Below are 18,085 nucleotides of genomic sequence, written 5' to 3' on the forward strand. Positions count from 1 at the left end.
ATATGGCAGGCGAAACCCCAAGGACAAACCATCCCAACAAAAAACAATTCAGCTTACCAATGGCTAGTATTTTAATAATAAGGCAAGTCCTCCCAGATTGCAGTTCCTAGGGCTTCCACTAGATGTCAACAGTCTTTAGAAAGAGTTTCAGGCTGGTTTTTGGAAAAATTAGCCAGAAATTGTAGTTATTCTAGGGCTCCCATTATGGCTGTAGTGTTTCCAAGCGCGTGGAGGAAAGCTTGTTCATTCGTATTTATCTCCGGTAATGAACATACTATTCTCCATCTTAAATGTTACCAACTGAGCTACAAGGACCAGGAGCCATGCTCTACCAACTGAGCTACAGAGGACCAGAAGCCATGCTCTACCAACTGAGCTACAGAGACCAGGAGCCATGCTCTACCAACTGAGCTACAGAGGACCAGGAGCCATGCTCTACCAACTGAGCTACAGAGGACCAGGAGCCATGCTCTACCAACTGAGCTACAGAGGACCAGGAGGCGAGGAGAGAGCCGAAGAACCCAGATTGATCAAACGTCTCTCTCACCATAGTAATGGTTTATTACCTACTGGAGCTACTAAAACAAACGTGTGTGTGGCATAGAACTCTAAAACAAACGTGTGTGGCAGAGAACTCTAAAACAAACGTGTGTGGCAGAGAAGTCTAAAACAAACGTTGTGGCAGAGAACTCTAAAACAAACGTGTGTGCAGAGAACTCTAAAACAAAGCGTGTGTGGCAGAGAACTCTAAAACAAACGTGTGTGGCAGAGAACTCTAAAACAAACGTGTGTGGCAGAGAACTCTAAAAACAAACGTGTGTGCAGAGACTCTAAAACAAACGTGTGTGCATAGAACTCTAAAACAAACGTGTGTGGCAGAGAACTCTAAAACAAACGTGTGTGGCATAGAACTCTAAAACAAACGTGTGGCAGGAACTCTAAAACAAACGTGTGTGGCAGAGAACTCTAAAACAACGTGTGTGGCAGAGAACTCTAAAACAAACGTGTGTGGCAGAGAACTCTAAAACAAACGTGTGTGCAGAGAACTCTAAAACAAACGTGTTGGCAGAGAACTCTAAAACAAACGTGTGTGGCAGAGAAACTCTAAAACAAACGTGTGTGGCAGAGAACTCTAAAACAAACGTGTGTGGCAGAAGAACTCTAAAACAAACGTGTGTGGCAGAGAACTCTAAAACAAACGTGTGTGGCATAGAACTCTAAAACAAACGTGTGTGGCAGAGAACTCTAAAACAAACGTGTGTGGCATAGAACTCTAAAACAAACGTGTGTGGCAGAGAACTCTAAAACAAACGTGTGTGGCATAGAACTCTAAAACAAACGTGTGTGGCAGAGAACTCTAAAACAAACGTGTGTGGCATAGAACTCTAAACAAACTGTGTTGGCAGAGAACTCTAAAACAAACGTGTGTGGCATAGAACTCTAAAACAAACGTGTGTGGCAGAGAACTCTAAAACAAACGTGTGTGGGCATAGAACTCTAAAACAAACGTGTGTGGCAGAGAACTCTAAAACAAACGTGTGTGGCATAGAACTCTAAAACAAACGTGTGTGGCAGAGAACTCTAAAACAAACGTGTGTGGCATAGAACTCTAAAACAAACTGTGGTGCAGAGAACTCTAAAACAAACGTGTGTGGCAGAGAAACTCTAAAACAAACGTGTGTGGCAGAGAACCTAAAAACACGTGTGTGGCAGAGAACTCTAAAACATGTGTGGCAGAGAACTCTAAAACAAGTGTGTGAGAACTCTAAAACAAACGTGTGTGGCAGAGAACTCTAAAACAAACGTGTGTGGCAGAGAACTCAAAACAAACGTGTGTGGCAGAGAACTCTAAAACAAACGTGTGTGGCAGAGAACTCTAAAAACAAGTGTGTGGCAGAGAACTCTAAAACAACGTGTGTGGCAGAGAACTCTAAAACAAACGTGTGTGGCAGAGAACTCTAAAACAAACGGTGTGCAGAGAACTCTAAACAAACGTGTGTGGCAGAGAACTCTAAAACAAACGTGTGTGCAGAGAACTATAAAACAAACGTGTGTGGCAGAGAACTCTAAAACAAAACGTGTTGGGAGTGAACTCTAAAACAGTGAACTGGGCTAACCTGACTGTAGGTGCTGGTGGATAGCCTCAGCAGATCCCTCATCAGTTCCTGGTGGACTCCTGTACTCACACCCCTCCACTGTTAGCTTACGAAGCTGGACAACACAAAACACATGACAATTAAACAGCAGCTGGGTTACTACCAGGGGTATAAGAAACACATGACAGTTAAACAGCAGCTGGGTTACTACCAGGGTAATAGAAACCATGACAGTTAACAGCAGCTGGGGGTTACTACCAGGGGTAATAGAAACACATGACAGATTATTCCATGACAGCAGCAGACACTTGAGAATGGTAGCACACACACACAGAGCGAGAGACACCAGCACCTCTGTTATACTCACAGACATTATTTGAACAGTTTTAGAAACTTTAGAGTGTTTTCTATCCAAATCTACCAATTATATGCATATCGTAGCTTCTGGGCCTGAGTAACAGGCAGTTTACTTTGGGCACGCTTTTCATCCGGACGTGAAAATACTGCCTCCTACCCCAGAGAGGTTTAACAAGAAATTTGTGGAGTGGTTGAAAAACAMRTTTTAATGACTCCAACCAAAGTGTTTGTAAACTTCTGACTTCAACTATTCCAGGCAAATCTGTCAAGGGAAATGATTTCCTGAACATTTGAAGGTCTCCAGGTGATTAGTTCTCACCCACTGTTTCCTATCACAGCTTTTTGGTTTTTATTATGGGTAACATGTTTATTTGATACTGATGCTGTTCTTCAAACATTTGTTCTTATCATATCAGAGTTTAAAAAATAATAGTAGTGTATAAGACGTTTGTACATTTTGTACCTAAAAAAATATTTTATTTTTTGTTTAATAAAATAAAAAAGCTCCAGAATAAAGGCCCTTTGTGTTCTTTCTAATTGCATCTTGTTYGTGACTTTTACCATGTGTGTAAATGGAATGCTGTCAAGAAAGAAGGTATTCCATTGTTTTTATAGGCCTGATTTGGTACAATTCTATAATTGCGATCAGACTCACAAACAGCGCATGTCACGCGCTTCTGGTACTCTAAAAAGTGGGACAGGGTTGGCAGGTCTGTAAATGGCATATATAATATCATATATTGTACCTCAAAACATATTGGAGGAGAATTTTAAGTCTGAACAATGGGTTTTCTCTTTTTTGAGGAAGTAAGGAATCAAGGAAAATGTATTAAGAAACACCATTTGAGTGTCTCTCTCCCCATGTGTGCTCCTCCAGGTGCGTAGCCGGGCTCAGAGTGTGCTGTTCACGGCTCTGGGAACCTATAACTTCTGCTGCAGGGACGTGATCCCCCGCGTGCTGGAGTTCCTGGAGCCAGACCGCTCCGACGTCACACAGCAGCAGTTCAAAGTAGGACTGTCTCTGTCCTGTCTCTGTCCTGTCTCGTTCTCTGTCCTGTCTCGCTCTCTGTCCTGTCTTTTCAATACTCTTATCTTGTACACATACACACACACACATGGTCTAGGCTGGTTTTTGCAAATTGATCGATCAATTAATTGATTCATTGTTGATCAATCGATTGATTGAGTCATTTATTGATCAATCAGCTGACTAAATGATTGTGTGACTGACTGATTGAATGTTGTACAATGAACAAAAAATATAAACGCAACATGTAAAGTGTTGGTTTCATGAGCTGCAATAAAAGATCCCAGARATGTTCCATAYGCACAAAAAGCTTATTTCTCAGATGTTGTGCAGAAGTGTGTTTACATCTCTGTTAGTGAGCATTTCCCCTTTGCCAAGATAATTAATCCACCTGACAGGTGTGGCATATCAATAAGCTGATTAAACAGCATGATAATTACACAGCTGCACTTTGTGCTGGGGACAATAAAAGGCCACTGTAAAATGTGCAGTTCTGTCACACAGCACAATGCCACAGATGTCTGAAGTTTTGAGGGAGTGCACAATTGGCATGCTGACTGCAGGAATGTCCACCAGAGCTGTTGCCAGAGAATTTAATGTACATTTCTATACCATAATCACTGCCTCTAACGTTGTTTTCGAGAATTTGTGAGTATGTGCAACCGGCTTCACAACCGCGGACCACGTGTATGGCGTCGTGTGGGCGAGCTGATTATTGATGTCAACGTTGTGAACAGAGTGCCCCAAGGCATAAGCTACGGACAACGAACACAATTGCATTTTAGCGATGGCAATTTGAATGCACAGAAATACCCTGACAAGATCATGAGGCCCATTGTGAGGCCAATTAATTTTTTAAGGTGTCTGACCAACAGATGCGTATCTGTATTCCCAGTCATGTGAAATCCATAGATTAGGGCCTAATGAATTTATTTCAATTGACTGATTTCCTTATAAATCTTTGAAATTGTTGCATGTTGCGTTTATATTTTTCTTAAGTATAAATGGAGAAAAATGAAAAGAACTGATCCCTCTTCCTTATATTTCCCCATCCTTCATTGTCTTCTTCATCCTTCCTCATCTCTCTCTTTTGCCTCTCGCTCTCTCTCCTCTCGCTCTCTCTCTCTCTCCTCTCGCTCTCTCTCTCCTCTCGCTCTCTCTCCTCCCTCTGCTCCTCCGTTCTCCTCTCGCTCTCCTCTCCGCTCTCTCTCCTCTCTCTCTCCTCTCGCTCTCTCTCTCCTCTCGCTCCTCTCTCTCGCTCCTCTCGTCTCCTCTCGCTCTTCTCGTCTCTCGTCTCTCTGCTCTCCTCTCGCTCTCTCTCCTCTCTGCTCGCCCTCTCTCCTCTCGCTCGCCTCTCTCCCTCTCGCTCGCCTCTCCTCCTCTCGCTCGCCCTCTTTTCTCCTCTCGCTCGCCCTCTCTCCTCTCGCTCGCCCCTCTCCTCTCGCTCGCTCTCTCTCTCCCCTCTCCTCTCTCTCTCCTCTCTCTCTCTCTCGTTCTCCTCTTGCTCTCTCTCTTCTTGCTCTCTCTCCTCTGCTCTCTTCTCTCGCTCTCTCTCCTCTCGCTCTCTCTCTCCTCTCGTTCTCCTCTCGCCCTCTGCTCGCCCTCTCTCCTCTCGCTCGCCCTCTCCTCCTCGCTCTCCTCTCTCCTCTCGCTCTCCATCTCTCCTCTCGCTCTCTCTCTTCAGGTTGCCTTGTACTGTCTCTTGGGGAACCACAGTGGGGTGTGCCTGGCCAACCTGCACGACTGGGACTGCATCACCCTGACCTGGCCTGCCATCGTCCGCTCAGGACTCAGCTCAGCTATGTCCCTGGAGAAGCCCTCCATCGTCCCGCCTGTTCGACGACCTCGCTGACAAGATCCACCGCCAGTACGAGACCATCGGCATAGACTTCGCTGTAAGAGTTATTATCATTACAACCATCTGGGTTTTAATGACACCATGTCAACTTGATCTGATTGTAAACTGAAAGTAATAACTTCATGTCAACTTGATCTTGAAAGTAATGACGTCATGACATCTATTACTGCAGTTCAGACCTCACTCCTATATAACATGTATAATAATATATGATAAACCCTTAATGTAATGTAGATCCCATCAAGAATGCCGTGCGGTGGCGGTGCAGCTCCAGACCTCTGGTGTTCCTCTGCCCCCGGAACCTGTCCCCTCAGACCAAGAAGAAGCAGAGGGCCTCGGAAGCAGGAGGAGAAGAACTTAGACTCTGAACAGTGAGTACATATCTATTTATATCAGACAGCAAGAAGAGTGCTGGACACTGCTAATGAATAAACACTACAATACTGTTGTTGGACTGTGCACAAAATCTTCAACTTGCATTTGTATTGGTGTATTATTACACTAGCAAAGGTCTATCAGTTCCCATTGTTAAACTAAATCCCTCAGTTATGTCCTACAGTATAATGTCCATACATACTTTCCAAACTACTACTGTTCTGTCTCCCCTCAGGAAATATGACAAGCTGGTTGGTGAACTTCTGGACCGCCTCAATGACAGAAACATGTAGGTTCACCTCATCCCAATGACACGAAACATGTAGGTTTACCTCGTTCCATTTACAGTTTAAATATGTAGGTTCACTACTCATCCCGATGACAGAAACATGTAGGTTCACCTCATCCCGATGACAGAAACATGTAGGTTCACTCATCCCAATGACAGAAACCATGCAGGTTCACCTCATCCCGATGACAGAAAACATGTAGGTTCACCTCATCCCGATGACAGAAAATGTAGGTTCACCTCATCCCGATGACAGAAACATGTAGGTTCACCTCATCCCAATGACAGAAACATGTAGGTTTTCACCTCATCCCCGATGACATTATTATATGTAGGTTCACCTCGTCAAGATGACAGAAACATGTAGGTTCACCTCGTCCCAATGACAGGAAACATGCAGGTTTCACCTCATCCCGATGACTGAGGCGTGCAGGTTCACCTCGTCTCGATGACTGGGGCGTGCAGGGTGTAGGTTCACCTCGTCTCGATGACTGAGGCGTGCAGGTTCATCTCCGTCTCGATGACTGAGGCGTGCAGGTCCATCTCGTCTCGATGACTGGGGCGTGCAGGTTCATCTCGTCTCGATGACTGGGCGTGCAGGTTCATCTCGTCTCGATGACTGAGGCGTGCAGGTTCATCTCGTCTCGATGACTGGGCGTGCAGGTTCATCTCGTCTCGATGACTGGGGCGTGGCAGGTTCATCTCGTCTCGATGACTGGGGCGTGCAGGTTCATCTCGTCTCGATGACTGAGGCGTGCAGGTTCATCTCGTCTCGATGACTGGGGCGTGCAGGTTCACCTCGTCTCGATGCTGGGGCGTGCAGGGTGCAGGTTCACTCGTCTCGATGACTGAGGCGTGCAGGTTCACCTCGTCTCGACGACAGACGTTACATAATGTGAATCCTGTCGGCTTTATTTTCTTAAATTTCTATTTGCAACATTTAAAATTCCACTAAAATACCAAAATGTTCTGTTCCTATTGGACGACTTCAGTTTATTGGACGACTTCTGTTTCAAAATGTTTTCCACCTCCTAAAACACACCTGCTTTATGTTGCAGGCCCTGGAAGTTTGAGCACATTGCCATTGGCTTCATGTCTCTGTTACTGAGGGATGACCACCCCCTCCCCTCCCCCGCTGTCCTTTTCTTCGTCAAGAGCCTCAACCATGACTCCCTCCTGGTCCGAAGGTGGGCACTGCCACAGCAACCACTCTCTCCATACACACTCTCTCCATACCCAACTCTCCATACACACTCTGTCCATACACACTCTGTCCATACACACTCTCTCCATACACACTCTCTCCATACACTACTCTCTCCATACACACTCTCTCCATACACACTCTCTCCATACACACTCTCTCCATACACACTGTCCATACACACTCTCCATACACACTCTCTCCATACACACTCTCTCCATACACACTGTCATAAACTCTCTCCATACACACTCTCTCCTAACACACTCTCTCCATACACACTCTCTGTCCATACACACTCTGTCCATTCACACTGTCCATACACACTTGTTCCATATCACAACTCTGTCCATACACACTCTTCTCCATACACAACACCTCCATACACTCCTCCATACACACTCTCTAACACACTCCTCTCATACACACACTCTCTCCATACACACTCTCTCCATACAACACTCTCTCCATACACACCCTCTCCATAACACTCTCTCCATACACACTCTCTCCATATACACCACTCTTCCATACACACTCTCTCCATACACACTCTCTCCATAACACACTCTCTCCATAACACACTCTCTCCATACACACTCTCTCCATACACACGCTCTCCATACACACTCTCTCCATACACACTCTCCATACACATCTACACACTCTCTCCATACACATCTTCTCCATACACACACTCTCTCCATACACACTCTCTCCATACACACACTCTCCATACACACTCTCTCCATACACACTCTACGTCCATACACACTCCCTTCTCCATACACACCACTCTCTCCACTATCACACTCTCACTCCATACACACACTCTCTCCATACACACTCTCTCCATACACACTCTCTCCATACACACTCTCTCCCATTACACACACTCTGTCCATACACAATCTCCTCCATACACACCTGTCCATACACCTTTCTCCATACAACACTCTCTCCATAACACATCTCTCCATACACACACTCTCTCCATACACACAATCTCTCCATACACACATCTCCCATACACACTCTGTCCATACACACTCTCTCCATACACACTCTCGCCATACCCTCAATCTCTTCCATACACACTCTCTCCATACACACTCTCTCCATACACACTCTCTCCATACACACTCTGTCCATACACACTCTGTCCATACACACTCTGTCCATACACACTCTGTCCATACACACTCTGTCCATATACACTCTGTCCATACACACGTAGAATCACTCAGACACCCAGTCATGCGTCCAGTTTCATTCACTACATTGAGATAAAGTAAAAGAGATCTCTTCAAGATGGCAGCAGTCAACAACGTTTCACACACAAATGCACTTATCTTCATACATGCATGTATATTCTCATCTCTGCTGAGGACTTTAATCATTATGGTATTTCATTGTAAGATAGAAACATCTTTATACATTTATTTATTTCCCCACCAGGTGGCGATATCAGCCGTGGCAGGGATCATGAAGCAACTCAAGAGGCCACACAAAAAAGTACCAGTCAGCCCCAACACGCTCTGTAAGTAACCTGCACTTTGTCTCCTCACCAGTCATTTTACCTGGGTTTAAATAATATTTGTTTCAAGCTGCGGTTGATTGTGTTTGCTCTGGCGCTGTGGAACCAAAGGAATAGTCCCAAAAATGCAAACCCTGTCCACCTGGCACTCCAGGCAGGCTCAATCAAAGCATTTGAAATTAAACAAATACTATTTGACCCCAGGTCTGATTTATAACAGCAGGGCTTGCACAAGGTGCTTAAAGTMCTTGAATGTGGCACTCTGAAATTCAAGTACTGGAATACCTTGAAAAYCTGACATTTTGTTGGTACTTGAAAAGTACTTGAATTAAAATGAGGTGAGAACAGATCATTTTCAAATATATTTATGAAAAATATTAGAAAAATGTATTGGTCTTCCAAGTTAATTTCCAGGAATACTACCGAGTTTTATTTCCCCACGTGTTTASCGCTGTGTTYGCCAGGCGGGCTCGYTCATTCCACCCACAATGMCACTCAGCCAGGCAGGTACAGAACTGACTGATTAGGCGCTGCCAAACGTCACATYGCCAGCTGAAATGGCAAATGTAGATTCAATTCTGCCTTTTGTGCGTATGGAACAATTCTGGAATATTTTATTTCAGCTCATGAAACATTGAWCCAACACTTTACATGCTGTGTTGATATTTCTGTTCAGTGTAGTTTACTCACCTTTTTTACCACTACATCACTGGACCCCTCCAACCCACTCCTTGTAAGGTGCAAAAAATGTGTCAAACTTTGACATTGGGTGAATAGGTCCTGAAGAGCCACATGAAGGGGGAATGACAATGCTGCATTCTGCGCTGGTGCCTGTTCTACATTGTGACGTTTTCTGCAACAACCTCCAGAGCTTCACGGGGCGCCCGCCATTTTCTGCTTTATCAAGTGGCAACCGTGCTCCTGCCATTCTGGTTGTCATTCATGTGGCGTTTTCTTCACACAGCCCACCTGCTCTTCTCCTGACCGGCAACACTAAAGCTGCCAGTCTTGAGCACAGTCATTAAGCTGGACTTGTGCAGTAATGTGAAYAGGAAATGTGTGTTCACCAGTAGGTCCCAAAACTCTGCTCATCACTATTCAAATTACATCATCATTAGTGCTGACTTACCACTCATGTATGTAGTAAGTAACTGAAACAACGTATTACTGCGTAGAACTTGTTAGGTAGTTATGAGGTTGTAGCGATATACTGCCATCTGGTGGCGACTAGAAACAATCACATAATATTCACAACTAATCAAATCAAATCAAATCAAATTTTATTAGTCACATACACATGGTTAGCAGATGTTAATGCGAGTGTAGCGAAATGCTTGTGCTTCTAGTTCCGACAATGCAGTAATAACCAACAAGTAATCTAACCTAACTTGAAAGCGTGCTAAATTGAAGATCCTAAAGATAAATATTAGTGCTTGCAAAAGTACTTAAGTCCTTGAATTTGACTTGCCACTGCCTGTGAGAACCCTGTAACAGATACATGCAGCTTATCTCACCACCTCTCCCTCTCTACCAAGTGGTCTTATTGCAGGGGACAGGCCTGATAACCAGTGGCTCCAGTATAACAGTAACCTTATGGTCATCTCACCATCTCTTCCCTCTCTCCTTCTTCCTCCTCTTCCCTCTCTACCAGGTGGTATGAAAGAGCTGGCTGGTTTGATAGCAGGGGACAGGCCTGATAACCAGTGGCTCCAGTATAACAGTANTCCTCCTCTTCCCTCTCTACCAGGTGGTATGAAAGAGCTGGCTGGTTTGATAGCAGGGGACAGGCCTGATAACCAGTGGCTCCAGTATAACAGTAGCAGTCTGCCTCGTACCCAGCAGGACTGGGAGGGCTGTACGTTTGTAGAGAAGACCCACTGGGGATACTACAGCTGGCCACAGAAACTCATGATGTACGCTCCTTCTGAGGAGCAGCCCAAACAAGGACTGACCAGGGAGGAGATGACCGAGGTGAGGAGATGACACGCACACACACAATGGCCACAGTCCGATGCTCTACCCTTGTCCCGAAGTGTGCACTCCTACACTCCCCCTCATGGATGTAAAATTAATTTATTAGTGTAAGGAATATGGTGKAAACTCCCTCCAGCCATGCACGCTTCCAATGCTTTTGAAATGCATGAGCGGGAGTGACAACTGCACACTTCTGGCTGAAGGAAGGGTAGAGAATCAGAATGCGTTCTCTCGCTCTTGGAAAATGTATGTAACATCCTCTGCTGTTAAAGGTGATATCTCAGGTCCAYTGTTATAACTGTTTTGTTTCTTCCCTCTCCAGCGAGAGCAGATCATCTACGACCACTTCTCAGATCCAGGATTCATCAACCAGCTGATTGAGTTCCTCTCTCTGGAGGACCGCAAGGGCAAGGACAAGTTCAGTCCCCGCAGGTTCTGCCTTTTCAAGGTGAGGGAGACACAGATCAGGATTTAAGTCTCACCCAATCTCAACGGTCTTTCCTGAACCCTCATTAATACCTTGAGTTCTCTCTTCAAATGGTCTCCTTGCTTCCCTCTGACTTTTTCAAATGTAGACTGGGTGAGCATGAAAGATAGACGCTACGTAAGCGAGGGAAGACTTCTGAGGATTAACCTAGACAGTTTTTCTAGGCTAAGAATATGGTTGGAATGGTGCTGCAATGGACAGCTGTCGCTTTACAGGCTCCTGACCAAGTCTGCTATTTTGGGTGTTTTTCTTTTTTTCACTGATCTTAACTTTATTTATACATAATGTTTCTGCCATCGTTTCCTATGACCAAAAATAACTTCTGGACAKCGATCAATAACCTCGATTTAGATCAAGATTTCTACTTCAACGAGTCGGTGGCGCAGGACCACCGACACTCGGAAGAGAAAGAGACGGCGTAAGAGAGGCCGACCTGTGGGCACCCTGACAAAAAACTACGTCGGCGGACTAGATAAACTGCCTATCCACTCCCGTGTGGGCACCCTGACAAAAACCTACGTCGGCGACTAAGATAAACTGCCTATACACTCCCGTGTGGGCACCCTGACAAAACTACGTCGGCGACTAGATAAACTGCCTATACACTTCCGTGTGGGCACCCTGACAAAACTACGTCGGCGACTAGATAAACTGCCTATACACTCCCGTGTGGGCACCCTGACAAAAACTACGTCGGCGACTAGATAAACTGCCTATCACTCCCGTGTGGGCACCCTGACAAAACTACGTCGGCGACTAGATAAACTGCCTATACACTCCCGTGTGGGCACCCTGACAAACTACGTCGGCGACTAGATAAACTGCCTATACACTCCCGTGTGGGCACCCTGACAAAACTACTGCGCGACTAGATAAACTGCCTATACACTCCCGTGTGGGCACCCTGACAAAACTACGTCGGCGACTAGATAAACTGCCTATACACTCCCGTGTGGGCACCCTGACCAAAACTACGTCGGCGACTAGATAAACTGCCTATACACTCCCGTGTGGGCACCCTGACAAAACTACGTCGGCGACTAGATAAACTGCCTATACACTCCCGTGTGGGCACCCTGACAAAACTACGTCGGCGACTAGATAAACTGCCTATACACTCCTGTGGGCACCCTGACAAAACTACGTCGGCGACTAGATAAACTGCCTATACACTCCCGTGTGGGCACCCTGACAAAACTACGTCGGCGACTAGATAAACTGCCTATACACTCCGTGTGGCGCACCTGACAAAACTACGTCGCGACTAGATAAACTGGCATTACACTCCCGTGTGGGCACCCTGACAAAACTACGTCGGCGACTAGATAAACTGCCTATACACTCCCGTGTGGGCACCCTGACAAAACTACGTCGGCGACTAGATAAACTGCCTATACACTCCCGTGTGGGCACCCTGACAAAACTACGTCGGCGACTAGATAAACTGCCTATACACTCCCGTGTGGCACCCTGACAAAACTACGTCGCGACTAGATAAACTGCCTATACACTCCCGTGTGGGCACCCTGACAAAACTACGTCGGCGACTAGATAAACTGCCTATACACTCCCGTGTGGGCACCCTGACAAAACTACTCGGCGACTAGATAAACTGCCTATACACTCCCGTGTGGGCACCCTGACAAAACTACGTCGGCGACTAGATAAACTGCCTATACACTCCCGTGTGGGCACCCTGACAAAAACTAACGTCGGCGACTAGATAAACTGCCTATACACTCCCGTGTGGGCACCCTGACAAAACTACGTCGGCGACTAGATAAACTGCCTATACACTCCCGTTCTATTGGCGAATGTACATTCACAGGAGAACAAACTGGACAAGCGCCATTCGAGACTATCCTATCAACGGGACCTGAAGAACTGTGATGTCATATGTTTCTCAGAGTCGTGGAACAAGGACAGGGATAATATACATCTAGCTGTTTTTTTTTATGTATCTGACATAACGGGGGGTGGTGTGTGTCTCATGGTTAACAACAGCTGGTGCGCGATCTCTAGTATTAAGGTTTCAAGGTTCTGCTCGCTTGAATACCTTAATACCTTAGATGTAGACCATAGTTTTTACCAAAATAGTTTTTATAAATGTTTTGTAGCTGTCTATTTCCAGGTCATCTATAAGTCTTTCCTAGGTAAAGCCCCACCTTATCTCAGCTCACTGGTCACCATAGCAGCACCCATCCATAGCACACGCTCTAGCAGGTATATTTCACTAGTCACCCCCAAAGCCAATTCTTCGTTCGACCGCATTTCCTTCCAGTTCTCTGCTGCCAATGACTGGAACGAACTGCAAAAATCACTGAAGCTGGAGACTCATATCTCCCTCACTAACTTTAAGCATCAGCTGTCAGAGCAGTTTACCGATCACTGCACCTGTACACAGCCCATCTGTAAATAGCACACCCGACTACCTCATTCCCCAAATTATTTATTTTTTCTCTTTTTGCACTCCAGTATCTCTATTTACACATCATCATCTGTACATCTATCACTCCAGTGTTAATGCAAATTGTAATTATTTCGCCACTCTGGCCTATTTATTGCCTTACCTCCCTAATCTTACTACATTTGCACACACTGTACATAGATTTTTCTATTGTGTTTTCTATCAATTGTGTAATTGACTGTACGTTTGTTTATCCCATGTGTTAATATTAATAATAAATTGCCATGTTTTTACCTCGTACATGTGCACATCAACTTAGTACTGGTACTCCCTGTATATAGACGAGTTATTACCTCGTACACCTGCACATTGACTCTGTACTGGTAACTGGTAACCCAAAATCCCCAGTTTTCTAGAAAACGCGTCTGGAAGTTTCCCAGAATAAGCAGGAAATCCAGAATCCTCCCAGCAGGATTTCTAATATGGCAACCCTAGTTATGAATCAGGCTTCCCTAACACTGTTTTATTCCTCTCCTCTATCCCTCAGGGTCTGTTCCGGAACTTCAACGATGCCTTCCTGCCCCTGTTGAAACCACACATGGAGCGTCTGGTGGCCGACACACACGAGAGCAAACAGCGCTGTGTAGCAGAGATCACCTCTGGACTGATCAGAGGCAGCAAGCACTGGAGCTACGGCAAGGTAGGAAGGAACACACTGGAGCTATGGAAAGGTAGGGGAGAGGAAGGAACACTGGAGCTATGGCAAGGTAGGAAGGAACACACTGGAGCTATGGAAAGGTAGGGGAGAGGAAGGAACACTGGAGCTATGGCAAGGTAGGGGAGAGGAAGGAACACTGGAGCTATGGAAAGGTAGCTACTTGCCATAGCGTCCAAGTGTTCTCCTCTCTCTCTCTAGCCTTTCCATAGCTCCAGTGTTCCTTCCTCTCATCTACTTTCCACTAGCGTCCAGTGTTCCTTCCTCTCATCTACCTTTCCATAGCTCCAGTGTGTTCCTCCTCTCCCCTACCTTTCCATAGCTCCAGTGTGTTCCTTCCTCTCCCCTACCTGCCATAGCTCCAGTGTTCCTTCCTCTCATCTACCTTTCCATAGCTCCAGTGTGTTCCTTCCTCTCATCTACCTTCCATAGCTCAGTGTTCCTTTCTCTCCCTACCTTTCCATAGCTCCAGTGTTCCTTCCTCTCCCCTACCTTCCATAGCTCCAGTGTTCCTTCCTCTCCCTACCTTTCCATAGCTCACTCCAGTGTTCCTTCCTCTCATCTACCTTTCCATAGCTCCAGTGTTCCTTCCTCTCCCCTACCTTTCCATAGCTCCAGTGTTTCCTTCCTCTCCCCTACCTTCCATAGCTCCAGTGTTCCTTCCTCTCCCTACCTTTCCATAGCTCCAGTGTTTCTTCCTCTCATCTACCTTTCCATAGCTCCAGTGTTCCTTCCTCTCATCTACCTTGCCATAGCTCCAGTGTTCCTTCCTCTCCCTACCTTTCCATAGCTCCAGTGTTCCTTCCTCTCCCCTACCTTTCCATAGCTCCAGTGTTCCCTTCTCTCCACCTCCTTTTCCATAGCTCCAGTGTTCCTTCCTCTCCCTACCTTTCCATAGCTCCAGTGTTCCTTCTCTCCCCTACCTTTCATAGCTCCAGTGTTCCTTCCTCTCCCTACCTTTCCATAGCTCCAGTGTTCCTTCCTTCCCCTACCTTTCCATAGCCTCAGTGTGTTCCTTCCTCTCCCCTACCTTTCCATAGCTCAGTGTTCCTTCCTCTCCCCTACCTTTCCATAGCTCCAGTGTTCCTTCCTCTCCCCTACCTTTCATAGCTCCAGTGTTCCTTCCTCTCTCTACCTTTCCATAGCTCAGTGTTCCTTCCTCTCCCCTACCTTCCATAGCTCCAGTGTTCCTTCCTCTCCCCTACCTTTCCATAGCTCCCAGTGTTCCTTCCTCTCCCCTACTTTCCATAGCTCCAGTGTTCCTTCCTCTCATCTACCTTTCCATAGCTCCAGTGTTCCTTCCTCTCCCCTACCTTGCCATAGCTCCAGTGTTTCTTCCTCTCCCCTACCTTCCATAGCTCCAGTGTTCCTTCTCTCCCCTACCTTTCCATAGCTCCAGTGTTCCTTCCTCTCCCCTACCTTTCCATAGCTCCAGTGTTCCTTCCTCTCTCTACCTTTCCATAGCTCCAGTGTTCCTTCCTCTCACCTACTTTGCCATAGCTCCAGTGTTTCCTTCCTCTCCCTACCTTTCCATAGCTCCAGTGTTCCTTCCTCTCCCCTACCTTTGCCATAGCTCCAGTGTTCCTTCCTCTCCCTACCTTTCCATAGCTCCAGTGTTCCTTCCTCTCCCCTACCTTGCCATAGCTCCAGTGTTCCTTCCTCTCATCCTACCTTTCCCCATAGCTCCAGTGTTTCCTTCCTCTCCCTACCTTGCCATAGCTCCAGTGTTCCTTCTCTCCCCTACCTTTCCATAGCTCCAGTGTTCCTTCCTCTCCCTACCTTTCCATAGCTCCAGTGTTCTTTCCTCTCCTACCTTCCATAGCTCCAGTGTTCCTTCCTCTCCCCTACCTTGCCATAGCTCCAGTGTTCCTCCTCTCCTCTACCTTTCCATAGCTCCAGTGTTCCTTCCTCCCCTACCTTCCATAGCTCCAGTGTGTCCTTCCTCTCCCCTACTCCAATAGCTCCAGTGTTCCTTCTCTCCCTACCTTTCCATAGCTCCAGTGTTTCCTTCCTCTCCCCTACCTTTCCATAGCTCAGTGTTTTCCTCTCCCTACCTTCCATAGCTCCAGTGTGTTCCTTCCTCTCCCCTACCTTTCATAGCTCCAGTGTTCCTTCCCTCCCCTACCTTTCCATAGCTCCAGTGTTTCCTTCCTCTCCCCTACCTTTCCATACAGGTTCCATCCTCTCCCCTCCTTCCATAGCTCCAGTGTTCCTTCTCTCCCTACCTCCATAGCTCAGTGTTTCTTCCTCTCCCCTACCTTTCCATAGCTCCAGTGTTCCTTCCTCTCCCCTACCTTTCCATAGCTCCAGTTGTTCCTTCCTCTCCTCTACCTTCCATAGCTCCAGTGTTCCTTCCTCTCCTCTACCTTCCATAGCTCCAGTGTTTCCTTCCTCTCCCCTACCTTTCATAGCTCCATGGTTCCTTCCTCTCACTACCTTTCCATAGCTCCAGTGTTCCTTCCTCTCCCTACCTTCCATAGCTCCAGTGTTCCTTCCTCTCATCTACCTTGCATAGCTCCAGTGTTTCCTTCCTCTCCCCTACCTTTCATAGCTCCAGTGTTCCTTCTCTCCTCTACCTTTCATAGCTCAGTGTTTCTTCCTACCTTCCATAGCTCCAGTTGTTCCTTCCTACTTTCCATGCTCCAGTGTTCCTTCCTCTCCCCTACCTTTCCATAGCTCCAGTGTGTTCCTTCCTCTCCCCTACCTTTCCATAGCTCCAGTGTTCCTTCCTCCTCCCTACCTTTCATAGCTCCAGTGTGTTCCTTCCTCTCCCCTACCTTTCCATTAGCTCCAGTGTTCCTTCCTCTCATCTACCTTTCCATAGCTCCAGTGTTCTTCCTACCTTTCCATAGCTCCAGTGTTTCCTTCCCTACCTTTCCATAGCTCCAGTGTTCTTCCTCTCCCCTACCTTTCCATAGCTCCAGTGTTCTTCCTTCTACTTTCCATAGCTCCAGTGTTCCTTCCTCATCCCTACCTTGCCATAGCTCAGTGTTCCTTTCCTCTCATCTACCTTTCCATAGCTCCAGTGTTCCTCCTCTCCCTACCTTTCCATAGCTCCAGTGTTCTTCCTCTCCCCTACCTTTCCATAAGCTTCCAGTGTTCCTTCCTCTCCCCTACCTTTCCATAGCTCCAGTGTTTCTCCTCTCCCCTACCTTCCATAGCTCCAGTGTTCCTTCCTCTCCCCTACCTTTCCATAGCTCCAGTGTCTTCCTTCTCCCCTACCTTTCCATAGCTCCAGTGTGTTTCCTTCCTACCTTTCATAGCTCCAGTGTTCCTTCCTCTCCCCACCTTTCATAGCTCCAGTGTGTTCCTTCCTACCTTCCATAGTCCAGTGTCTTCCTCTCCCTACTTTCCATAGCTCCAGTGTTCCTTCCTCTCCCCTATTCCTTGCCATGCTCCAAGCTGTTCCTTCCTTCTCCCCTACCTTTCGCATAGCTCCAGTGCTTCCTTTCTCCCCTAACCTTTCCATAGCTCCAGTGTTTCTTTTCTCCCCTACCTTTCCATAGCTCCAGTGTTTCCTTCCTCTCCTACCTTTCCATAGCTCCAGTGTTCTTCCTCTCCCTACCTTCCATAGCTCGAGTGTGTTCCTTCCTACCTTTCCATAGCCTTCCAGTGTTATTCCATTCCTCTCCCTACCTTTGCCATGAGCTCCCAGTGTGTTCCTTCCTACTTCCATAGCTCCAGTGTTCTTCCTCTCCCCTTCTTTCCCTCACCTCCTTTCCATAGCTCCAGTGTTCCTTCCTCTCCCCTACCTTTCCT

At 46.6% G+C, this 18,085-nt stretch overlaps 1 protein-coding gene across 1 annotated transcript in view; it reads left to right on the forward strand.

Annotated features, from left to right (window-relative positions):
• LOC111978017 (proteasome activator complex subunit 4B-like) overlaps positions 1 to 18,085 on the forward strand; it is a 109,039-nt gene that overhangs the window by 64,687 nt on the left and 26,267 nt on the right. The window contains 10 exon segments of the mRNA XM_070448206.1: positions 3,331 to 3,462; positions 5,165 to 5,308; positions 5,310 to 5,375; positions 5,573 to 5,709; positions 5,949 to 6,002; positions 7,061 to 7,193; positions 8,665 to 8,746; positions 10,491 to 10,714; positions 11,040 to 11,165; positions 14,159 to 14,311. Coding sequence (XP_070304307.1) covers positions 3,331 to 3,462; positions 5,165 to 5,308; positions 5,310 to 5,375; positions 5,573 to 5,709; positions 5,949 to 6,002; positions 7,061 to 7,193; positions 8,665 to 8,746; positions 10,491 to 10,714; positions 11,040 to 11,165; positions 14,159 to 14,311 — 1,251 coding nt within the window.

Source organism: Salvelinus sp. IW2-2015, linkage group LG18 (assembly GCF_002910315.2).
Source record: "Salvelinus sp. IW2-2015 linkage group LG18, ASM291031v2, whole genome shotgun sequence".
Taxonomy (NCBI): domain Eukaryota; kingdom Metazoa; phylum Chordata; class Actinopteri; order Salmoniformes; family Salmonidae; genus Salvelinus; species Salvelinus sp. IW2-2015.